Genomic DNA, 26,110 nt, shown 5'->3' with positions numbered 1-26,110 from the left:
TTCAGTGGGAGCTCACGGGAGCACAGCTCCTGAACCTTTCGGAGAGTTCCACCTCCTCCTGAGAGTTCCACCTCCTTGTCCACTGAATAGTAGGCGCAGCTGCATAACAATCCCTGGATGAGCTCCACCACCTGTTTTTCTACAAAATGAACCCTGTGTAAAGGTATCAGGTTATTTAAACTTTTGGCGCCGGAGGGACAGATAGTGTAATGTAACAGTCAGAGTGTAGGGCTAGGATCTGAGAGGCCCAGAATTGAGTCCACCACCACCCCGCCACCATGGAAGCCTATGACTCATCTTGTGGAAACTTGAATTGAAACTGGGGTTCCCCATGGAACGTAATGTAGAGCTCTATTTCCCATAGCACAGCAAAGTCTGCCCCTGTAAGCGAGAACCTTCTGAACTTCTGCTTAGCAAAGGTTCCAATTTCTCCTTGCCATTTCTTTGTTTTCTTGTGTTTTTACAGTCCAGTGAATGAGTTCCCATTCTCTCCAGCCAGTGTGTTGTAGTGGTTAAGTGTGCGGACTCTTATCTGGGAGAACTGGGTTTGATTCCCCACTCCTCCACTTGCACCTGCTGGAATGGCCTTGGGTCAACATAGCTCTGGCAGAGGTTGTCCTTGAAAGGGCAGCTGCTGTGAGAGCCCTCTCCAGCCCCACCCACCTCACAGGGCGTCTGTTGTGGGGGAGGAAGGGAAAGGAGATTGTGAGCCGCTCTGAGACTCTTCGGAGTGGAGGGCGGGATATATATCCAATATCTTCTTCCTCTTCATCTTCTTCCATCCATCGCAGGCCATTACATCCATGAGTCATTTCCTAATGACCAGTTTGGGGTAGGAATTGTGTGTGGGGGGGTGATTTAAAGAATTCTTTTCATTTTGTAGGCAAAGACATTGCACTTTTTATTTTAGTTTCTGTTTATAGTTTTGAACTAGCACTCTTAAGGGTGCTAAAAAATTACTCATTTTGCATATCATTTATTCTGCCGTCCTTCCGCCCAAAACACAAGAGCTGATAAGTAAAAATAGATTTATGATTCTATGGCTGCTAACTGTGGGAGAGAACAAAGTTGGAAGTAAAAGGAAAGGAGAAAAATGTAAAGGGACAGTAGTCCTGCCCAAAACCTCCCTAGTGCACCAGCTGACCACTCAACAACCTGGAAGTAGAATTATATTTTATCAGGGGTCATTTCGTAGCAGGAGCTCCTTTGCATATTAAGCCAAACAGCCCTGATGTAGCCAATCCTCCAAGAGCTTACAGGGCTCTTTTTTGTAAGCTCTTGGAGAACCGACTGCATCAGGGGTGTGTGGCCTAATATGCAAAGGAGCTGCTGCTATACACACTGGAGAAGCACCTCTTAACACTGGGAGAAAGAGAAGGAGAGGAACAGTAGAGACTGGCAGGAACAGAGGTGGGAAGGGGCTGGATCCTATGGATCCATTCTGATCCTAGAGTGGTTTTCTTTGGGGAGAAGAAGCAGAAAGAACCGTCCTTTGTCATGAGTGTCTTGTGTTGGAAGAATGTCTTGCATTAGGAGAAGTCCAGTGGAAAATGCTGTCACTGGCTTAAGGAGTAAGGAAAGGAACAAATTGCAGAGAGGAAGATGGGAAAAAAGAGTGTCTTTCCTTGATGAAGGGCTTTTCCAAAATCTCAACTTTCTCACTTGAGTGTTCCTGTTACTTCAGAGTCAAGGGGGGGTGGAGTCTGTTTCGCACATGCTTTGCACCCCCTAGTGGTCAAGTCAATATTATATCACTGTATGTCCGGCGTGTCTCTCTGCAGATTTAAACTTTGGGCTTTTATGCTAGACATAAAGCGATATAATATCAAATAGACCATTAGTGGGAGGAAAATGCATATGAAACAGAAAAACACCACAAAGTAACAGGAAAACACAAGAGAGAAAAATGAGAATGCAGAAAAGGCCTAAGAAAGGAAATATACAGCAGGAGGAATAGGCTATAATCATAGTATCATAGAGTTGGAAGGGACCTCCAGGGTCATCTAGTCCAACCCCCTGTACAATGCAGGAAATTCATAAAGTATCTCCCCTCCTGCACACACACAAACACATACACCCAGTGACCCCTGCTTCAAGCCCAGAAGATGGCAATCCCTCAAAAAAAAAAAAACTCTCCAGGATCCCTGGCAAAACTGGCCTGGAGAAAATGGCTGCCTGACCCCAAAGTGGCAAAAAGCATTTCCTTGGGCATGTAAGAAAGGGCCATGAGAATTGAACACTTATGCAGCCCTTCCTGTTCTCCTTTTCATGATCTGCCTAAATTCACAGAATCAGCGTGGCTGTCAGATGGCCATCTAGCCCCTGTTTTAAAACCTCCAAGGAAGGAGAGCCCACCACTTCCCAAGGAAGCTTGTTCCACTGAGGATCCGCTCTGCCAGGAAGTTCCTCCTAATGTGTAGCCAAAAAGTCTTAATTTAATTTCAACGTGTTGGTTCTGGTCCAACCTTCTGGAGCAACAGAAAATAATTCTGCACCATCCTTTATATGACAGCCCTTCAAGGGCTTGAAGATGGTGTTCATATCACCTCTAAGTTGTCTCCTCCCCAGACTAAACATACCCAGCTCCTTCAGCCTTTCCTTGTAGAACTTGGTCTCCAGACCCCTCACCATCTTCGTTGCCCTCCTCTGGACCTGTTCCAGCTTGTCTAGATCCTTCTTAAATTGTGGTGCCCAAAACTGAACACAATAAATCTGTAACATACCTGTAGGTATAAATCTGTAACATAACAGATATGAAGGAAAAAGGCAGACTGGGTGAGAGAAATTGTAGAAGTCATCTGCTTTCCAAAAGCATGGATTGGGGGAAAAATAATGAACAGTGTACAAGCTTGTGTACTATGAAAGAAAATTAAAAAGCGGTAATCAAACTGATGTCAGCCTTGAGTTACTAAAACCTTTTGTTCTGCATGATTTCTTTCCATTATTTCCCCACCCATCTATCACATCTCCATTGATTTCAGCATAATTTTAAAATAATAGGCAATAAAATTCCCCATAGCACCGGGTCCTACCAGGTCAGTACAGATTGCACTGTGCTGTATTGAAATGCATGTCACATCGTTCTCCTTTTGCTTAGCAAAGTGAAGAGAAGAGAAGCCAGGCAGCAAAACGCCAAGTTGCCGTCCAGGTGATGCGTCGAAGACATGCCAGGCGCCATCAATATGATCCCCTGCATTCTTTCCTTTGCAGTTGTGTGTAATATTGGAGCCAATGCAAGAGCTGATGTCAAGGCATAAAACTTACAATCTCAGTCCTCGGGATTGCCTGAAGACTTGCTTGTTTCAAAAATGGCAGCGCATGGTGGCACCACCAGGTATGACTGGCCCTTGCTCTGTTCAGGTGACTTTAAAAGGTGGAGGGTAGAAGTCTGGAGAAATCATTGAAGGTCTGTTTCACATTACAAAGCTGGAAAAGCGCAAGTGCTGCTTTCAAATGGGACTCAGTTTGAGAAATATCAGTGCTTTTGAAAGTAGGCATTCCTTGCCAGCGTATCCAAGAGCCACAGTGGCAGCTGAACTTCTTTGAAAGCTAAAAAGTTACATGGTACGCTAGCAAGAGCCTCCAGAGCACCCCAGGAGCCAAGGCGGGGTTTGAACCCAACTTGCCCCTGGTTGTAGTCCAGCGCTCCGTTCACAGTGCCACGCTGGGTCTTAAGCCAAGGGGAATGAACTGGTTTGGGATCACATTGTCTCTCAAACTCGGTTAGGGTTTGCCATGCCTTCAGACAGGGGTGGAATTCTAGCAGGAGCTCCTTTGCATATTAGGCCACACACCCCTGATGTAGCCAATCCTCCAAGAGCGTACAAAAAAGAGCCTTGTAAGCTCTTGGAGGATTGGCTACATCAGGGAGGTGTGTGGTCTAATATGCAAAGGAGCTCCTGCTAGACTTCTACCCCTGCCTTTCAGGTATGTTACAGATTTATAATCTGTTTTCTCCCCTGTAAATTAAGACTTACCACTGCCTTCCTATTTACGTTTATTTATTTGCCCTATTTATAGTGCACTTTTCTCACTAGAACTCAAGGTGGATTACACAGAGTAAGTCAGTCGACAGGATGGGACCTCCAATAAACTGGCAATAGTGTTGGGATTGCAGAAATCTGAACAGAGCTGAGACACAGCATAAGTATTAACATGACATGTTAAATGATGCAAAAATTATATAGCAGAATCCTACTTGCAACAACAGACAGTATGATCTATGCACAGCAGTAGAGTCAACGGTCCTTAAGTCTTTGCTAGAGCATCCTTCCACAATTAGACTTCGCTTCTGTTCCAGTTGGCAAGATCTCCACCTCCCTAGCTCTAACCTGGTGAGTCCTGTTTTCAGAGGCACAATATAGGGTACAGTATGTCACCACACGTCCCCTAACCCCACTGTACTGATGAGCACATGACTAAGATGGTTTATGTAAAAAAATTTAGCCCAACTTTAAACCATAATGTCGCCAAGGTGGTTCACCAATTACTTAATGATTTTTTTTAAAAAGGAAGAAAAGAAGAAGTGCATTTACTCTTCTAGCTCCCAGCAGCAGCAACCCGAGGGACAGAATCTCTTGGTGCTACCCTTGGCTGGTGACCTTCCAACACAAGTTGAGGAATTAATGCCCTCCTCCTAGAGCCGTTCTTGCATTTCCCAAGGGGCTGGTCTGCCTCTAATACACACAAGGCTTTCTGCATTCTGATTTCCCTCACTTCTGTTACTTTGGGTTTGGTTTTTTTTTGGTTTTTCTGCATAGGTGTTGCTCTCTCTAGTGGTCAATTTGGTACTACATCATTTTATGTCCAGCATATCTCCCTGCAGATTTAAACTGTAGGACATAAAGCGATGTAAGACTGAATCAACCACTAGGGGGAGCAAAACACATGTGGAAGAACAAAGCAACAGGAACACACAAGCGAGGAAAATTACAGTGCTGAAAAGCCCTCACTTGCAGCTGCAGACTGTCTTGGGTGGGCATTGGCAGCTGCAAAGGATAAAAGGCGTCAGCCGGGCTTCACTTTCACTTGGATGCCTGCACTGAGCTACTGGAGATCTTGAATGAGGTAATACTGTTTGATTTTGAAGTCTCCAAATGGTCAGTGTCTGGGGTGTGTGGTTGTTGACTTTCATCTCCAGATTAGTGTTCCAAATGTTGAATGATTTTGTTCAGCACAGTGGGAGCGCCAGGAACTTTTGAAGCGGAGAGGGGAAGGAGGATAAAATGATCGCCTCTGCCGTGTTCCTCTGCATATGTTAAGTTATCTGTAATTTTGTTTTGCTTTCTGCATGTCTACTATAGCAGAGCCTACAAGACAGCCGACAACCAAACGGAGGAAAAGGAAAAATTCCACCAGCAGTACTTCCAACAGCAGTGCTGGGAACAATGCAAACAGCACCGCTAGCAAGAAAAAAACAGCAGCCACAAACCTGAGTCTTTCAAGTCAGGTACCTGTAAGTCTGGCTTTCCTTTTAGGCCTCCACATAAGACTGTCAAACCGACTGTTAATCTATGCAAAGACCTATTTTGAAAGACCTACAAACTAGGTTTGTGGGGCTCCAGAGCCCTGTATACACACCTCTAATGCAGGCACACACACATGAGCAGCGAGGACCTCCCTAGACCAGTTTGAAACCTGATCCTAAATAGAGCACAGAAATATCTATTGCTGTGCCAAATTAAACAGGATTAATGAAAACCCACATAGTGTATTGTAATAGCGCTGGTGACTCGGCTGCATTCCCAGCGCAAAGTGGTTGAGGTCCAATTGGCAGGCCGGGACAGTTTGGAGCATGACTAGGATTCAGTTATGTGCATACGTCATATGCAGTCTGTGTGTCACCTGTGCTTTAAAAAAAGAAGAAGAACATGCCCATTAAAGGGTTTTGCCCAAATAACCCAGATTCTACGCCAAGGTAAAAACCCACATTCTGTAACCACCATAGAATTCTACAGAACAGGCAAATTGCACCTTTTCACTAATCTTAATTAGTTTAATTTCCAGGATTTTTTTTCTTGTTTTACAAGCCTTCATTCTGGTTTTGCTATCATGGGAAGGGCAAGGAGTTATGGAGAGCATTCAGCCCCTCCCCTCCCCCTCGCAGTTTCACCAGATTTTTGTTTTTTGTGAGATTTCACCAGGTATTACCTCTGTACCGTCAAGTATAACTCTGGAATCATGAGAGAGAGAGAGAGAAAGAAAGAAAGAAAGAAAGAAAGAAAGAAAGAAAGAAAGAAAGAAAGAAAGAAAGAAAGAAAGAAAGAAAGAAAGAAAGAAAGAAAGAAAGAAAGACATTCTTACAAGGCAGTGTTAGCAGAGTCTCACCCTTCTAAGTCCAGGGATGCCAGTGACCTTAGATGGCTGTAGCCTTACTTAGGAGGCCACTGTTAGGACACTGAATTCCAGAAAGAAAGAGGGGGCGTTTTCGCACTTATCTTAAGCCGGAGCGACGTCCCTCTTCACCGCGCAGCGTCTGCATGGTTTTCGCACTAATTGCTCCGGAGCACCTGGAAGAACTGCAAAGTCCCGCGGCTTTTGCGTCGCAAATGTAAACCGGTTTTTGGCGGTGAAGAGGGACGTCGCTCCGGCTTAAGGTAAGTGCGAAAACACCCAGAGAGAAAGAAAGAAAGAGAGAGAGAGTGAGAGAAAGAGAGAAAGAAAGAGAGAAAGAAAGAGAGAAAGAAAGAGAACGAGAGAGAGAGAAAGAAAGAGAGAGAGAGAAAGACCGAAAGAAAGAAAAAGAAAGAGAGAACAAAAGAGAAGAAGAAGATATTGGATTTATATCCTGCCCTCCACTCCGAAGAGTCTCAGAGCGGCTCACAATCTCCTTTCCCTTCCTCCCCCACAACAGACACCCTGTGAGGTAGATGAAGATAATGGATTTATATCCCGCCCTCCATTCCGAAGAGTCTCAGAGCGGCTCACAATCTCCTTTACCTTCCTCCCCCACAACAGACACCCTGTGAGGTGGGTGGGGCTGGAGAGGGCTCTCACAGCAGCTGCCCTTTCAAGGACAACCTCTGCCAGAGCTATGGCTGACCCAAGGCCATACCAGCAGGTGCAAGTGAAGAAGTGGGGAATCAAACCCAGTTCTCTCAGATAAGAGTCCACACACTTAACCACTACACCAAACTGGCCTCAGAGAGAGAAAGAAAGAGAGAGAGAGAGAGAGAGAGAGAGAAAGAAAGAAAGAAAGAAAGAAAGAAAGAAAGAAAGAAAGAAAGAAAGAAAGAAAGAAAGAAAGAAAGAAAGAAAGAAAGAAAGAAAGAAAGACATTCTTACAAGGCAGTGTTAGCAGAGTCTCACCCTTCTAAGTCCAGGGATGCCAGTGACCTTAGATGGCTGTAGCCTTACTTAGGAGGCCACTGTTAGGACACTGAATTCCAGTCCTGTGTGGAATGCAGCCTCCTCCCAGGCACAGCCATGTCGGTTAGTGCTTCAGCTCCTTTCATTAAACCAAAGATCCTCAAGAGGCCTCATCCTGGCCAGGGCTGAATAAGAGAAGCCACCAACAGGCTTGGCAGCCATCCATGCATCAAACAAAATAATATTCTCTGTCCTCGTGTTTGAGCATGAGGATCTGACTTTTTAAAAAAAAAAATGATTTCAAAACTATGTCTGTCAATTAAAATATTTTCACTTCCATGACCAATATGGAAATTCCCCTTCATGTTATAATATGATATTGTTATGCTACAATAATGTTTACCTGCAGGATTACGCAGGGCTTTTTTGTAGCAGGAACTTTGCCTATTAGGCCACACACCCCTGATGTAGCCAATCCTCCTGGAGCTTACAGGGCTCTTCTTACAGGGCCTGCTGTAAGCTCCAGGAGGATTGGCTACATTGGGGTGGGTGTGACCTAATATGCAAACGAGTTCCTGCTACAAAAAAAAGCCCAGGGATTACTTATTCCAAAAAGACAGATGATAATTTCTACAGTTTTAATTGTCACTTACCTACCTTTAGACTATATATATGTGAGGGGCCATCAAGTCACAGCCGACTTAATGGTGACCGCAGCCAGGAGCTTTCAAGGCAAGAAGCAGAGGTGGTTTGCCTTAGGCTTCCTCTGCAGAGGCCTGCTTGGTGGTCTCCCTTCCAAGCGCTGACCCTGCTTAGCTTAGATTTGGCGAGATCAGGCTATGCCGCACTGCCTTACTTCTCCCTTTAGACTATACAGGAAAAAAAACCTATGGTTTTCTGGCTCATTGTCCTGTTGCCCATTTGTAATATTTTTGTTTTGTCCTCCATTTGCTCCTCACTGTCCCTCTGCTAGTTGTTGTGTGTTTGCCATTAGCTGCCAGACACCCATCATTTTACTAGTCTGACCTGTAAAACTGTGTTGGTAACTCATATTGGGGGAGGGGGGGGGAGCTGAAAAACTAGTAAACTTCAGAAGCCGCCTGGCCTGACCCTGCCAGGATGTGCCCCAGATTCCCAAGGGTCTGGTCCCCTCTCCCCATTAGCCCCAGCTCCATAGATTTGAAATCAAACATTGGCAACAGTATTGAACTTTCTGTTCTGGGGATTATGACGCTCTTGGGATCGGTTTAATTTCAGGGAGGGGGTGGGAGAGAAGCCCTCCACAGCACTTGAGAGTTGTTTGGATGTAGCCACTATCTCTGGGCCTTAATTCTTCCTCGCCACATTAAGAGTAATGATAAAAATAAAGTGCAGTAACAGAAGAGGTCAAGCCCCTCACAAGGACATTGTATGGATTGGCCATATGATATTGTTGGGGCTCTATGCTCTCATAAAACATTACATTTTGGCAGGGCTTTTTTTGCAGCAGGAACTCCTTTGCATATTAGGCCACACCCCCTGGTGTAGCTGATCCTCCCGGAGCTTCCAGTAGGCCCTGTACTGAGAGCTCTCGGAGGATTGGCTACAACAGGGGGGTGGGGCCTAATATGCAAAGGAGCCCCTGCTACAAAAAAAAGCCCTGACCTTCGCACTCTTCCTTTGCTGAGTAAGCAGCACGTAGGCTCCTGGGAGGAGACCGTCCCTGGCCGGTGGGCTTCATTTGGCTTGGTGATCACCCCCACCGCGCAGGCCTCGGCTGGTTGTGCCCTGAACGATGTCACTTCTGACCCTGAACTAAGCGGGCCGAGCTGCTTTGCCTGAGCCCCGAGCTGTGTTGTGTCCCCCTGTGGGAAAAGACGAGGGTTTAATTCTTGGATTCTGCTTCTCACTCCCTGAGCAGGAGCTAGGAGCACTCCAGAGCTGCAGCCTCAACCCTGGGAGGGATGGAGCCTTGTGTCTTTCGACAACAGTGACCCCTACTGGCCAATTTAAGGAGAAGCATTGAGGGGCTCTGAAAGGAGTCACTTCCAGTCCTCCTCAGAGGTTGGTGGCTATTGCACGGGGACTAGCGAGAAGAGACTAACTGGTATTGAAGTGGTGGGGGTGTCTCTAGCGGTCCTAAACAAGGAGCAGGGGGGGTCCTTGCTGTGGGGGAGAGAGAGAGACAGCAGGCCCAATCCAAAGAAACTTAGATGTCTTTAGATCACTAATTTGCGTCTCCTTAATTTCAGCAGGACAAATTTCTCTGAAATGTCTTCTTCTCCCTTGAGGGTTGAGGGATTGTTTGGGATACAGGGCCTTTTTTTAATAGAAAAAGCCCAGCAGGAACTTATTTGCATATCAGGCCACACCCCCTGATGTCACCAGTGTTTTGCACAGAGCTTTTTTGTCGAACAAGCCCAGCAGAAACTCATTTGCATATTAGGCCACACCCCCTGGTGCCAAGCCAGCCAGAACTGCTTTCATGCCCTATGGATACAGAAGTATTTGTACTCCATCACTATCTTGGTGAATTAATTAGTTATTGTATGGCAGTGGGTGTTGTATAGCCAGGAGATCCAAAGATTGTCTGGCAGCCTAAAACTCTAGCTCGTTTTGCAGCAAGCTAGGTTTATTTGGGGAACACAACAAAAAATGCAAACTAGTGACCAATTTACTAAGAAGTATATAGAAATCAGTCCAAACGTCCAAAACATGTATATTCAAGTCCCAAAGTAGTGTGGTGACAAGCCAATCGATTAAGTGCTTGTTTCTTTCCAGTCTTCATCAGACCTGGGATCACGAACAAAAGAAAATATTATACAACAATATCAGAAGGACATTCAGACACCACCAACCCTCTTCCAGTGAAAAAATATATCATACTTACATATTGATTCAATTATATAGATTCTTTACACAATTTTCAAAAAAGAGGGACGCGGAGCTTCGCCAGCAGCAATTTCACCTCAGTATGTGGCTTCTTGCACACCCTAATGGTGCAACTAACATGTTCAAAAAGGCAAACATCTCATTCACAGCTGCCATTACACAAACCTCTTAAAGGTAAAGTAACATATTTCTAATGCAACATGCTAAAAGCCACAAACACCACAAACTATATCACAGCAGATACAACACACAAAATATTCCATACAAAGAATGTCAAATCCCCTAATTTATACAAAAATATGTTATCACACGGGCAAATTATGCACAGCACTCATAATATTATAAAGAAGACCATTCATAAAAAGCATGTCAAATCAATGGTCATATTCAGTCCATATGGAGAAATGCAATTCAACTGGTGTATCCAGTATGCCTCTTTTTGCAGCAGGATCTTGGGCACGTCTTCGTTTCTGTCTGTTTGTTCATATTTGTATAAGGTGAAAAAACAAAAATGTTCACAGTCATGATTCTTTTGCATGAAATGGCTGACCATAGGAGCTTCGATCACACGGTTCCTAAGTCTGCTCCTGTGTTCCAGAATACGTACTCTAAGGGCTCGATAGTGCTGCCAACATACCTTAGGCCACACCCACAGATGATCAAATACACAACACAGCTGGTAGCACATGTAGAGTAATTATTTAGAACAATTGGTCTAGTCTTTTCAGCAAAATAATACTCTTTGACATTCATAGATAAATGACAAATTGCACACCTTTTACAAGCCAAGTGCCCTTTAAGAGTATGATTGACCGATTGGTATTCTCTAGATCTTACCCATTTATTCCTCATGGAATAAGTGCGACGCAATCCTATTTGTGGTGGCATTTCACAACCTCCAATATCACGTACAATGTGCCAATGCTTCCTTACCACATTACAAATTCTGCTAGACAATCTGCTAAATTCCAGTCCCCATTGTAATCTAGTATTTCTCATCCTGGGATTGTTTTAGTAACTGTTCTATCTAGATTAGCAGCCCTTTTTCTAGCCATCGTAATATCTTTTTCTGGATAGCCTCTACCAACAAAATGAGATGCCAACTTATCACTATCCTCAAGACAATCAGACATGAGGGTACTATTTCTTCTCAACCTTACGAACTGGCCATATGGTATATTCTTTTTCAAAGCACGTGGACGGAATGATGAATATTGTAAAAAAAAAAAAAAGCATTCTTATCGGTTGGCTTTCTGTAGGTTTTAGTTGCCAACTTATTCTCAGTAGTTTTGTACACAACTGTGTCTAAAAAGGGTACATCATTAGTGCTTTCCTGGTAAGTAAATTCCACCTTGTCATGCATTGTGTCCATCCAGTTCATGAGCTCTGCCACATATTTTGTGTGGCTTATCACAAAGAAACAATCATCTATAAATCGGGTGTAAAAAATTATCTCTTTCAAAAGAGGATTGCAATTTTCATTGAAAAATTTTTCCATCTCAAGTTTGTTCATAAAGAGATTTGCTATGCTAGGGGCACAACTTAGGATTCCCAAGTCCAACCCCAGAAATATCTGGGGACTTTGGGGGTGGAGCCAGGAGACTTTGGGGGTGGAGCCAGGAGACACTGGGGTGGAGCTAGGGGGGAAACGGCCCTTAATTTGCGTATTAACCTTTTACGTTACCAGTTCTCAACGCGCTTGGGATCCGAGGCAACTTTCAGCAAGCCCTTTTCCCCTAAAGCGGCGCTGCAGCTTCAAAAACCCGCCCCAAAGCCCACTTTCACTTTTCCTCCAGCCCTGAAGAACTACAACTCCCAACAGCCCGCACGTCGAAGGCGCCCATAGGAAAAAGTAGGTGTTCCTTCCCTGCGCTTCCTGCCCGGGCAAATCTCTTTTTGCTAGTTCGCGCCCAGGGCGGGAGGTTTGGGAAGCCTAGCACAACTTGACCCCATAGCTACCCCAGACACTTGCAAATAAAAATAATCTCTATATTGGAAATAATTCTTATCCAGGATTATGTCTAGCAGTCCCATAAGGAAATACGTAGGGGGCTCTTTAATTTCCCTCAACTCCAAAGTTTCTTCAACCACCAGCCTTGCGTCTTCATGTGGTATAATTGTATAGAGTGATTTTACATCTGCTGTGATCAAGACAGCCTCTTCTGGAACCAGTAAACCTTCAATGTTGTTAATAAACTGAGTTGTGTCTTTAGTAAAAGACCTCATTCTGAGGACAAAGGGTTGTAGAAAATAATCTAAATATTTTGCTAAGGGTTCTAACACCAAGTTTGTGCCTGATAAAATTGGTCTCCCTGCTGGTGGGAGTATCTGTTTATGTGTCTTAAGTAAGATGTAAAGGCAAGGAGTCCTGGGAAATTCATTGTATAAGTCTTTATGCAACTTGTTGGAGATTATGCCCATCATTTCAGTTTCATTCAGGACAATTTTCATCAATCTCTGAATGTTCCTTGTTGGATCACTCATCGAGCACTTATAATGTGTGGTAACAGCTAGTCGCTTTTCAATCTCTTGATGATAGTCATCACTGTTGAAAACCACAATGGCCCCGCCCTTATCAGCAGGCTTCACTATGATAGAATCATCCTGTATCAACCCTTTAAGAGCTAAAGCCTCCTCTCAAGGCAGATTACTCCAAGGTCGCTGATTTCTATATACTTCTGATTTCTATATACTTCTTAGTAAATTGGTCACTAGCTTGCATTTTTTGTTGTGTTGTCCATTATAGGGACCTCTCTCGGATTGTTTTCTATAGGTTTATTGGGGGGGCTGAGCTCCCAAGTAGACTGTTTTGGACAGCAATTGAAACACCAGCTGTCAACGATCATTAAGTGATATCAGTAGACTGGGGGGGGGGGAGTGGGAAGCCTGCATCAGGTTATTGCAAGTACATTTTCTCACCAGTCGTGGAGGGTTTGTTCTCATGTAGTAAAATCCTGCCGCTTATTTTGTGGCTCTGGGCCACTCGCGTGTTCGTCCACAGAACCTGTGAGCCCACGTCTTCCTAAGTTACGAAAAACATGAATGCTGTGATTTTCAAACTCAATTCTCGGAGGTTTACAAGGATTCCTCAGCCAGAAGATCAGTTTCAAGCTGATCTCTCCTGCAGCTCCCAGCCACCCAGAGAGAGAAAGAAATGAGTATGTTACACAAAGAGGAGTGACAAAAAGGCATGGTACAATTGGCAGAGCCACCCATAAACTGAGACAGGGCTCTGGAACGCTGCCCAGAAGCTCTTTCTGTGCGTCGGGATTCTATGGCAGAGCAGCAGGGGTGCATGAAGCAAATCGGTGTCTTTCTCTCCATGCCTATAATACAGTGTGTGCAGCACAGAATCATAAGAGTTGGAAGGGCCCTCTAGGGTCATCTAGTCCAGCCCCCTGCACAATGCAGGAAACTCACAAACGCCTCCCCCTAAATTCACAGGGTCTTCATTGCTGTCAGATGGCCATTGAGCCTCTGTTTAAAAACCTCCAAGGAAGGAGAGCCCACCGCCTCTCAAGGAGGAAGCCTGTTAGAATCATAGAAGAGTTGGAAGGGACCTCTAGGGTCATCTAGTCCAACTACCTGCACAATGCAGGAAACTCACAAACACCTCCCCCTAAATTCACAGGATCTTCATTGCTGTCAGATGGCCATCTAGCCTCTGTTTAAAAGCCTCCAAGGAAGGAGAGCCCACCTCCCCACCCCCGCCAAGGAAGCCTGTTCCACTGAGGAACTGCTCTAACGGTCAGGAAGTTCTTCCTGATGTTGAGCCGGAAACTCTTTTAGTTTAATTTCAACTCACTGGTTCTGGTCTCAACTTCTGGGGCCGCAGAAAACAATTCCACACCATTCTCTATAGGACAGCCCTTCAAGGACTTGAAGAGTGCCTCCCTCACCTCTGGATAAGCTAGTGAGGATGGTTAGAGGTTGAAACACGTTTGTGGAGGAGAGCTATGTCAGTGGAATACAATAATAATAAGCCAGGCTGGACCTCGTGAGGTTACATTCAGTGACACAACAAGCCCGAACACAATTCATGGCAAGAGGCACTCTTGACACTAAGAATCTGGGCATACAAGACTCTGTGAGAGCTGTGAGTGGGTCTTCCCAGAGATTCTGAAAGGGCATTTGCTGCTGCACATTCTGTGGCATGGAAGAAGGAATGGCTTTGCTTTGTCCCTGAAACAGCTCCTAGTGCTGGATGAGAGCGATGGGAGACTGAAAGCCCAGCCAAGGCCCTGATCCAAACTGAGGCAGTTGCAATAGTCCATTTGGTGTAGTGGTTAAGTGTGCGGACTCTTATCTGGGAGAACCAGGTTTGATTCCCCACTCCTCCACTTGCACCTGCTGGAATGGCCTTGGGTCCGCCATAGCTCTGGCAGAGGTTGTCCTTGAAAGGGCAGCTGCTGTGAGAGCCCTCTCCAGCCCCACCCACCTCACAGGGTGTCTGTTGTGAGGGGAGAAGACATAGGAGATTGTAAGCCGCTCTGAGTCTCTGATTCAGGGAGAAGGGCGGGATATAAATCTGCAATTCTTCTTCTAAACGTGGCCAGAATTGCCCAGTGGCCATATCCCTACTCTGTTTTGACTAGGGCTTTTTTGGTAGAAAAAGGTCTGGCAGGAACTCATTTGCATATTAGGCCACACCCTCTGATGTCACAATTGTTTCACACAGGGCTTTTATTGTAGAAAAAGCGCAGCAAGGACTCATTTGTGTATTAGGTCGCACCTCCTGACACCAAGCCAGCCAGAACTGTGTTCCTGCTCAAAAAAGCCCTGGCTTTGACCCTCGGTTCCAGCCAAAGAAGAGACCGGGGGAGAAGGGAGTTTAGAAAAGACGGGTGTCGATTTGTACAGATTAGACTGGAGAAGGTCAAAAGACTTTTTTAGAAAGTGGGGTTTGTGGGGGTGTTTGGAGGAAGACCAAGAGAGGTGGCTCTCTGGCACATCCGGGACGGGACTGCAGTCTAGGCAGAAGAGGCAGCAAGACCGGAGTCTCTGAGTGACGGTGTTGGAGGCCGATCGCTGGTGGGACCTGGCTTGCTTTTAACAGCAGGGATAGCTACACAAGCAGAAGAGAATCCCTCTGGGCGGGCAAGCCCACGTAGGCCTTTGAGGGGTTTGTTAAATCAGCATGCCTCCTTCTGGATAGAGCCAGGACGAGAGTCCTCGGGGAGACGTCTTGAGGAATTGCGGCAGGGGCAGTGTATCCAAAGGCGGGCCCCAGGGATAAACTGCTTCTCCCCAAAGTTGTCTTTAACACCATGGCTGTGATCATACACACAAAATAATGTACTTTCAATCCACTCTCAATGCACTTTCCAACTGGATTTTACCAGTTCATATAGTAAAGTAAAGGTAAAGCAGCAGTCGTTTCCGATTCTGGGATGACATCACGTCACGTTTTCACGGTAGACTTTTTTGGTTAAAACAATTTTTATTTAGTAACATATGGTAACAATATCTTATTCCTGCATCATTAATGACTTCTTTTTTCTATCCCATATATTACTTTCTAACCACCCCTCCCCCTGTTACTTGACCCCCGCCGGTGTTATTTACTTATAATACTAATATTAAAAGGTACCCTTAACTAATAAAAACAAAAATTTACATTCTTCTTCCTTCTAAGACTTAATCATTATCAAAAGTTGTCCAAGTCCTTTTCTTTTCCACACTTTTTCTACATATCTTCTGAACTTTTTCCACTCTATCTTAAAAACTTCTAAGTCATAGTCTCTTAAAATTCTTGTTAATTTGTCCATTTCACTCCATGTCATAACTTTTACAATCCAATCCCATTTTTCTGGTATTTTTCCTTGCTTCCACAACTGTGCATATAATGGCCTAGCAGCTGAAAGCAAGTACCAAATTATAGTTCTATCTTCTTTTGGAAATTTTTCCATTTGCAATCCCAACAGAAAAGTCTCTGCAATTTTCTTAAATTCATATCCCAAGATCCTAGAAATTTCTGGTTGAATCTGCCAATACTTTTTTGCTCTTTCACAAGTCCACCACATATGGTAGAAAGAACTTTCATGTTTTTTACATTTCCAACATCTGTCTGGCATCTTATTGTTTAATATTATTTCTACCGCTACACATCTTCCATCTTTATATTTAAACACTAATTTCGGGTCCAATTCTTGTTTAATATAGAAAATCACTTCCCTTTTCTTCTGTTCAGACAATGAATAAAATTCTAGTCCCAATTGCTTATTCCATAAAAATTTGTAATCCTTTTGTTTGATATGTACTTCTTGTAAACAAACTATATTACAATTTTGCTTTTTAATCCAATGAAACGTTGCCTTTCTTTTTTGCGGTGAATTTAGTCCATTTACATTCCAAGATAATAATTAGTAATCCATCATAGTGCAAATTCTTTATGTTATTCATAAAATCCATGCAGTTCCTGTGTGCTTGTAATTGTAATCCTTTTTCCTTGTAGCTCAAAGCTCAAACCTTCAGGTATTATCCATCTATACCTCATTTCATTGTCCTGTAATTTTTTTGTCAATTTCTTATATGCTCTTCTGTCATTTATCACTTGTCTTGGCAACTCCTTCATAATTCTTACTCTGCTGCCTCCCACTATCAATGTCTTTTCAAAGTTGTTATTCATGATTTTTACCACCATTTCTTTTGTCATGTATCTTATAACCACATCTCTTGGTAGATTATTTTTTTTTGGCATATAGTGAAGTCACTCTATACATATAGTCATACATGTTTCTAGTCCCTTCAGGATCTTCCTCCAAAAATTCTGCAATTATTTTTATTATATATTCTTTCAAATCAGTTTCTTCATCCTCAGGTACTCCTCTCAGACGTATCTGGGTCTCCATCAATTTGCAGTCATGAATTGTCACTTTTTCTTGTATTTTTAAAAGGTGGAATCATGTACTTCCACTCTCCCTTCCACCTCTTGCACTTTTTTTGATGTCACCACAGTCTCATTTCTGAGATCCTCTATATCTTTTTTTAGCTCTTCAATATCTTTTCTAATTTCATTTTTGGAAGCAGTTATCTCTTTCATCCATTTCATTATCCTGGCTTCCATTGCATCTAATTGGTCCTGCATTTTCTCCAGTGAAGCAGTCCTTGCACGGGTTTGCTTATGGTCTGACACGTAAAAACACTGAAAATTTTGACCTCACCAGATTAAATTTCAACTATCAGATTTAAAAGAGTGAGGCTTGCTCTTTCCAATATGCCTTATTTCGCTGTCCTCAGAGCCTCCTGGGCTCAGATATTAATTTTTAAAGTTTTTATTTTTTCCAAAATGGCGGTCACGACTTTCTGCTTCATTTAAAAAAAAATCCTTTTTCCTCTAGAGGCTTCTAAAATGGTTATTAACAGTAATGTCCAATAGTCTTTACCTTATAATCGTCACCTCTGTTGGCTCTACCAATTTTTAATGACCTGAACACTTTAAAAATTTTATTTAAATTTTAGCCTCCTAGCTATGGCCGCCGATGTTTTTCTATGATATTATAGTCCTAGAGTAGGCTGGCTGCTTCAATGATTTCACTTTTCAATCCGATACTTCCTGCTTTGCTTGCCACCAAATCCCGTTTTTGCTGGTAGAGAGATCTCACGATATTTGACGTATTTCCTGTGTTGGCTGTGGGAGTTGCAAATCTATGACGATGGGGCTTTTTCTCCAAAACCGCAAGTAGACAAAACAATAAATTCCTTTCCACTTTTTAGCACTGTCCTATAAATTTACAAAGTCCAAATTTCGCCCCTTCTTCTTCCAAACTTTCTAGATTTCAATTTCCCACCTTCTGATTTTATTTTGTTTAACTTTAATTAGTCCCGGAATGAAAGATAGCAATCTGTACCTTTTCTGTAGTTATCCAGATCAACACCAGTCTTGTATAGCTTTAGATGTTTAGCAGTATCAAAGAAGATTAGGATCCTGTAGAGCTTATGTCAAATAAATAACTCTGGAAACTTCTGCAGATGATGAAAAAGCAACTCGTCTCCGGAGACCCCTCAAAGGAGCCCCCCCCCCCGGGACTCCCTTTTAGCCAAGGTAAATCTCCTCAAAGTTTCCTGTGCATATCTTGGACTGATCTCTGACTGAGAAAAGTAGGCAGTAGGCATTAGATTGCCTTCCACTACCCCGAACAGAAGTTCCAGCCTGCTCCCCTTCTGATAAGCAGTTCAGCTCGGCATTTTCCAACCCCGGAAGTCTCCACATAGTAAAGGAAAGGAAAGGTAGTCCCCCATGCAAGCAGCAGTCATTTCCGACTCTGGGGTGACATCGTGTCACATTTTCACAGTAGACTTTTTTACGGGGTGGTTTGCCATTGCCTTCCCCAGTCATCTACACTTTCCCCCCAGCAAGCTGGGTACTCATTTTACTGACCTTGGAAGGATGGAAGGCTGAGTCAACCTTGAGCCAGCTACCTGAACCCAGCTTCCACTGGGATCGAACTCAGGTTGTGAGCAGAGCTGCAGCTTTACCACTCCGTGCCATGGGGCTCTATTCACATAGTAAAGCCCAGTTGCAAAATGCATTGAAAGTTAGTGTGTGTGATCACAGGCCACAAGTCCCCGAAGGCTTTCTGGCTTCCTGTCCGGCTTTTTCCCTTTCTGCCTCCTGCCGGCAGCAGTCTTGTGATGCCCAGTTGAGCCTGGGGTTCGTTTTGCATGTCTTCGTGAAAGGAGTCTTTGCGTTGCCTGCAGTGTTGGGACAGCTCCTTTCTTTCCGTCCCTGTTCAGCGTTTGTCGACTGCTAGCTTCATTAGTGTAATTATAATTAGCGCTGTGCCTTCCTTTTATGATACCAGCTGGACAGATTGGTCCTCTTACTGCACAGATTGGCAGGAGTGTTGCCTACGCGGAGAGGTGGCAGGCACCACGCAAGAACAGATGGCAAATCCAGGGCTTGTTGGCAATCAGCATTTTTTTTTTTTTTTGCTAATGACTTAATTAGCGATGCAAATTGTCAAATCAGTGTGAACATTGTTTTTATCAAAAAAAAAACCCTCTCTACCTAAATTAATTACCATAATTAAGTGGCAGGATGTCAAGTGCATTGGTTAGGGAGAAGAGGTCCCCGGTTCCGGACTCTGATGGCTGCTGATGCATTGAAGGTAGCATCCGTAAGCTTCATTTTAACTGACTGCTGCTATTGGCTGGAAGACGTGAAGTCCAGCTGCTAAGGCTCAGTCATCCAGAAGATTGCTTGAACAAGATGCCTGAAGATGAATGGGCGGTTTGTAAGAAGAGGAGCTGCTGAGAGCAATTTCAGGGGGAGGGGCTTATACAGGAGAACTTTGGGGTGCATCAGATTTTAAATGTTGTCAGTTGTACTGATAGCAGACCGGCATTTTGGGGTGGATTGGAGGCATCCCAAATCAGGCTGGCTCAAAAAGAGCCGTCCGGAACCCTCCACACGCTCCTGGGTGAGGCGGACCTATCCGGGCGCCTCAGAAGCCAGACTGCTCTTTTTGACTCCCCCAATAGTCAAGCGCTCGTGCACTTTTTTTGTGGGGGGGGAGCTAGAAGTGACTTGGGGCAGCTTGGTGGTTTCACACTGCCAAGGTGCCTCGCTTCTGTGTCTAAAATTTGCAACCACTTCGACAGTGGTAGCTTTTTGAGCTGCTCTGTGGACGCTGGAGGATGGGGTGAGTACGGGATGGGTCCAGGCAACAGGCGTTAGCCGTCGGAAGGGTTTTTTGAGTCCGTTTCTGAGGCTTCTCTGGGTCGGCCCAAACTGTCCATCTGTTATTAGTCTTGCTGTCCCATGCGGTGCTTATAAACCTGAAACGTTAATAATGTGTTGATCTGAAAAGATCACATAACCATTTCACCAAGCTTGTTGAATCCATTTCAGGGTAACAGTTTTGCATGTTTAAAACGAACACACACATTTGACTGGATTTTGTGGTAGAATCGTGAAATGTCTGCACATCCTAAAAAGGGACATTCAGTTCCCCTTTTTGAGCTTGGCTGTCATCTTGAAGGGAGCTTTCAAGGAAAGGAGCATTCTGGGTTGTTACTTGATGAGATGTGGTCTGTTACGGACCTGGGGTTGGTTGGTTCGTTTGCTTTTCTCCCGTATAACCAATGTCGGGTGCCGTTCACAGGACGTGATGGTGGTTGGGGAGCCAACTCTGATGGGAGGAGAATTTGGCGACGAAGACGAACGGCTCATCACCAGGCTAGAGAACACGCAGTATGACGCGGCGAATGGGATGGATGATGACGAAGATTTCAACAGCTCGCCTGCTCTGGGGAACAACAGTCCATGGAACAGTAAACCTCCAGCTAACCAGGAGGCCAAGTCTGAGAATCCAACACCGCAGGCATCCCAATAAGTTATCTGAAGCTACATCCACCGTTGCTTATAAGAGCAGGTTGCAATTATTATCCCACAGCGTTTTTTTTAAAAAAAAAAACCTTCCAAGCTTTCCACAGATATCAAACCTATTTCTGAGGTGTACAGCTATCTTTCCTTTTTTAAGTTAGAAAAATAATTTATAAGCTTTCAGGTATTCATCTTGGAAGCCCTTGCACATGATTGAAACTGGCGCTGACCTCATTTTGGGGGGGGGGGGGAGAGAATATTTCTAAATGCATTTCAGTGCAGGATTTTTGCTACCACGATGCCCCTCCCCTTTACCCAGTAAAGGCCATACTGTGCAGAGAAGGATTTTTTGACAGTTTTTTTTTTTTAATGGTAAAGGGCATCCTGTTTTTCAGCTTCTTCCTGGGTATTTTAGTCCTAGAATACAGTTTTAAAAATTCAGTGTCTTTGTTTTTTTAATTATGCTCTGAATAGTTTCTTTCTCTGGTTAGCCTTTTTTCCCTTGTTTTTTTGGTGGAGAAAGCAAAAGAGGAGAGGGTTAGCGGGTGTTGGGGAACCTTAAATTATGAACTACAGTCCTGGTGAAAATTCTTTGGGGCCTCTGCAAAAATATCCCAAATTGATCGTGATTCAGTAATGGACTGTCAAAGATGCACCCCTCACAATTGTATGAATGTAACTTTTATTATATTCATATAAAATGCTATAAATAATGTTCAGCTATGGCAAATCAAAGAGCCCCGTGGCGCAGAGTGGTAAAGCTGCAGTACTGCAGTCGGAGCCCTCTGCTCACGACCTGAGTTCGATCCCAGCAGAAGCTGGTTCAGGTAGCTGGCTCTAGGTTAACTCAGCCTTCCGAGGTTGGTAAAATGAGTCCCCAGCTTGCTGGGGGGGAAAGTGTAGAGGACTGGGGAAGGCAATGGCAAACCACCCCGTAAAAAGTCTGCTGTGAGAACTTTGTGATGCGATGTCACCCCAGAGTGGGAAACGACTGGTGCTTGCACAGGGGACTACCTTTACCTTATGGCAAATCACATTGCTCCTTGAGTCAGTGGGGGAGCGTCTTCTTTGCACAGGCAAATAGGTGTGAAAAACCTCAGCCTGAGACCCTGGAGAGCCGCTGCCCAGTCTGAATAAACAATACTGACTTTGATGGACCGAGGGTCTGATTCAGTATAAGGCAGCTTTGTGTGCTCATACGTTCAGTACTTTTGGAGAGACCAGAAATATTGTCTCTGTGTTACAGTTCTATTACAACAGAGCTCATATAGAAAAGCTGGAGAAGCTCACGTGGCCAACTGAAATCCTGCCTATCAGTTCTTTGTCAAGACAAGACTGAATTCCACCCTCTCCTCCTTTTACCCGTGTGAACAGCTGGTCCACACAACGCTGACTATTGGCCTGAAAAGGGGAATTCCACACACACAACTTGTTTGCATGCACGATTGCCCATCTAGCTGGGGATACCCACGCGTGCCCCCTCTCTAGATCAGGACTTGTGTCTTCACAGGAGCCCGCAGTGAAGGGACGTTGGGCCCAGAATCTTTTCCTAATGGTTTCCGAGCTCTTCTCCTCCGTCCTTTCCTCCCTTGAGAGGTGCTGCCCTCCTTCCCCTCCCCTCTCCTTTCCACCCATTTTGAGGGCCTGCCGCTTTAAATTTGACACTAAGACAAATCCCAGGTAACAGTTTTAATTATTGTAAATGTTGCAATGACTTTTAAAAGTCTTTTTTGTTTGTTTCCTCAAAGACATGACAAATATTTTTATGTGGAGAAAGATACTCAATGCCCATGAGAATTTATGCTTTGTAAAATTGCTGTCGATCTGGATTTTGAAAGCCATGTAATCCATAACTTTGTGAGCAGTTTTAAAAAAGGTTATTATTGGGGCTGGGGGGGGGGGGTGATTTTATTGTTATCTTAAGTTTATTTTGTTGTTTTTTTCACACTTATATTCTTGTATAATACTTTTGTAAAGCCCTCAAACCAATTAATTTTTGACTCTAGTATATTTATGTGGATCTTTATAAAAGAAACTAATTTTTTCATTTACATATTAATATGTTCAAATTCATCATGTAAAAGAAAAACACAAATGAGTCGGTGTGTCATATGATACAACTGTATTTTATGTATGCTTTGCCAATACATGTGCCAATAAACTGTGTTAACAAAGTGCTTTGTACCTTTCCTTCCAGAACATCCTTTATTATAATAATAAAACCGTACTGGTATTAGCTAAATGGAGTTCTCCCACTGGTTGATGCCTGAGCTCCATAAACCATTGGTTCATCATGCATCAGTCACCACCTCTGAGTTCCCATTGGCTGAATCTCCTGTCACCTACTGCAAGCCTGGGAACATTGAACAAACTGCCAAAACAGTCTTACCTCAGAGACAGACACACCTCTGATGCTTCTCTGTGTCCTCTCCATCAACCAGCCTCAGAAAGGGCTGCTGCTCAACTGCAGCCTCACAAAGTGTTTCCTCGGAGGCCATGGTGTGTTAAGCCAAATGCCCTCAAAACAAGGTTGGGGAATTAGTTAGGTGGACACCCGGCTTAATAGGAATCTTTTTACCAAATGTATACCAGGCTCAACCATCCAGATAGTAAATGCTCAATAAAAGGACTCTAATTTAATAAAATCAATTGTAATTTATTTGGAATAATAGTTCTTTCACACAAGACAAAATACAAAACAATCACACATTCACACAGGTCTAGGAAATATAGATAGATCGATAGGGGAACATATATGGATAAACAGACAGGGCGATATTTACCATCATGGTCTTCCAGGAAGGTTCCAATGGCGACTTAAGAGGACAGGGGAAATGGACCCAAAACTGTGGCCAGAATTGGGGATGGATCTAGACAGCGGAACTGGGATACTGTTAGATGCACACATGAGTGGAGTTGGGTCAGAGGTTAAATAGACTCCCTCAGACCCTTCAGGGGCTGGGAGGTCTTGGGGAGGAGCAGGGGGAGGCTCTGTGATGACCCAGGAGGCTGGACATTAGCAGAGCCAATGGTGAGTCCTTTGGTGACATCCAATTGGATGCCAGTTTGGACCAATGAACTTCACCTTAGTCCGGTGAAGCTGGAAATTTCCAAGCTGCAATGTTGCCTGGGGCGGCTCCAAGGTATTAGACTGGGGTGAGAATGGGAATGGCTGGATACTTAAGTTTAAATGGGATTATCTGGGAAGGTGACAATAGGGAATCAAATACTGGCCTAGGTATCACCCGGGTTAGACAAAAAGATTTGGTTGTGACAGGAGAGATCCTTCCTCTTTTCTCATCATCTCCTGGGCAAGAGTTATTGTTCAGGATATTGCTGAGCAATTAGGATCAACAGTTGGGCTGTTAATCCATTCATGGGGCAAATGGGTTGCTTGCAGGCTCAGGGTGTGTACGTGTGACTTTCCCACTAAGAAGGAATGGAGTCCAGCCTGGCAGGGTATGCTTAGATCAGGAAAGCAAGATGGATTCTGGTGTTAGCCTTTGGTTCATGGAGACAGGCTGGAAACATGGTGGCCTGGCTTCTTCCACTGCAGCGGCCAAGACTGGGCACACAAGGAGCAGCTGGAGCATGTCTGTAGTTCTGGCTAACACCCTTCAGAGATGTAGAATGCTGCTGCAAAGCTGAGGCTTATAATGTCCACATACGCTTTAGAAACTGTAAGCAAAGTCCACTTCTTAGAGCAGATGTGTGAGAGTCAAATCTCCAGGCACCCTGGCAACCATACTGGTGATCACGATGTCCATATGTATGAAAAGTAGGGGGCTTTTCCTCACAGGTGGCTGCCTCTTTCTTGTCACTTCCTCCCCCCCTTAGCCTCACCCCAGGACAGATGAGGATTGGGCTACTGAGGAAGCTGCTAGCTAGAGGCTGTTGCTGGGCAGTAAAGGGAGAGCCCTCGGCTGAATATAATGCCATAGAGTCAACTCTCCAAAGCAGTTATGTTCTTCAGGAGGAAAGAGAGCTGTTGTCTGGACTTCAGTTGTGATCCCAGGAGATCTTTCAGGCTCCACCTGGAGGTTGGCTACCCTAAACCTAACAGCACCCTCTGAGCGACTTAATGCCACCTGACTGGCATGGCTTACCTAGGCCTGGCTGTTTCCTCCTGTTCAGCAGCAGCTGCCTGATGACATCCACTGTGACTTAGCAGTTGCCAACTCCAGGTTGGGAAATTCCTTGAGATTTGAGGGGTGGAGCCTGAAGAGGGTAGGGTTTGAGGAGGGGTGGGATCTCCGACAGGTACAATGCCATAGTCAGCCATTTCCTCCTGGGGAGCCATTGTTGCCAATCTCCAGGTGAGGGCTGGAGATCACTTAGAATTACAACTGCTCTCTAGATGGCAGAGCTCAGCTCCCCTTGAGAGGGGGGGGAGTGAATGCCGTCACTTGGGTGGGTGGGAAGACAGCAGGGAGGGGCACTCATCCGCAGTCTCTTTCTAGAGCTGTTGTATTTTTCTTCACAACGGGTCTTATTCCTAGTGTATATAATTGTGTTCTGTCAACTCGCAAGCAACTCATGGTGATCCCAGGATCACAGGGCTTTCAAGGCAAGAGGGGAGCAGAGGTGATTTTACCATTGCCTTTCTCTGTGGTGCTTAGGCTATAAAGCAGCAGTCCCCAACCTTTTTGGCACCAGGGACCAGTTTTGTGGAAGACAATATTTCCACGAACCAAGGGAGGGGAGGGAACAATGGTTTCAGGATGATACAGTGGTGCACTTTAGTTTGGTATGGTGGTTAAGTGTGCAGACTCTTATCTGGGAGAACCAGGTTCGATTGCCCACTCCTCCCCTTGCAGCTGCTGGAATGGCCTTGGGTCAGCCATACCTCTCACAGAGTTGTCCTTGAAAGGGAGAACTCTTTCAGCCCCACCCACCTCACAGGTTGTCTGTTGTGTGGGAGAAAGGTAAAGGAGATTGTGAGCCACTCTGAAATTCGGAGTGGAGGGCAGGATATAAATCCAATGTCGTCTTTATTATTATTATTATTACATTATAATATATAATGAAATAATTATACAACTCATGGCCCAGTTGCTAACAGGCCACAGACCGGGACCGGTCCACAGCCTGGGGGTTAGGAACTCCTGCTATAAAGAAAGATGCCGGGTAAGCAACATATACCAGAGGTGGCATCTTTAAAACAGCTTAGGCAAGAACATAAGAGAAGCCATGTTGGATCAGGCCAATGGCCCATCCAGTCCAACACTCTGTGTCACACAGTGGCAAAAAAAAAATTATATATATACACACATATATATACACACTGTGGCTAATAGCCACTGATGGACCTCTGCTCCATATTTTTATCTAACCCCCTCTTGAAGCTCGTTATGCTTGCAGCCGCCACCACCTCCTGTGGCAGTAAATTCCATGCATTAATCACCCTTTGGGTGAAGAAGTACTTCCTTTTATCCGTTTTAACCCAACTGCTCAGCAATTTCATTGAACGCCCACGAGTTCTTGTATTGTGAGAAAGGGAGAAAAGGACTTCTTTCTCTACTTTCTCCAGCTCATGCATAATCTTGTAAACCTCTTATCATGTCACCCCGCAGTCGACGTTTCTCCAAGCTAAAGAGTCCCAAG

The 26,110-nt window shown here is 44.5% G+C and overlaps 1 protein-coding gene across 8 annotated transcripts in view; it reads left to right on the top strand.

The window, feature by feature from the left end:
• LDB2 (LIM domain binding 2) overlaps positions 1-22,680 on the top strand; it is a 395,214-nt gene extending 372,534 nt beyond the window's left edge. The window contains exons 6-9 of one of the 8 annotated variants that reach the window (XM_060246196.1): positions 3,211-3,334; positions 5,307-5,455; positions 9,209-9,351; positions 20,286-20,415. In XM_060246196.1, the coding sequence (XP_060102179.1) occupies positions 3,211-3,334; positions 5,307-5,455; positions 9,209-9,313 (378 nt within the window). In that variant the 3' untranslated portion in view covers positions 9,314-9,351; positions 20,286-20,415. Of the gene's footprint in view, positions 1-3,210; positions 3,335-5,303; positions 5,456-9,208; positions 9,352-20,285 lie in introns of all 8 variants that reach the window. The other 7 variants (XM_060246197.1, XM_060246195.1, XM_060246192.1 and 4 more) reach the window with 7 other exon arrangements.
• Positions 22,681-26,110: the final 3,430 nt, after the last annotated feature.

The sequence above is a fragment of the Heteronotia binoei genome, chromosome 9 (genome assembly GCF_032191835.1).
Source record: "Heteronotia binoei isolate CCM8104 ecotype False Entrance Well chromosome 9, APGP_CSIRO_Hbin_v1, whole genome shotgun sequence".
NCBI classification, from domain to species: domain Eukaryota; kingdom Metazoa; phylum Chordata; class Lepidosauria; order Squamata; family Gekkonidae; genus Heteronotia; species Heteronotia binoei.
This window is presented reverse-complemented; position numbering and strand designations above follow the sequence as displayed.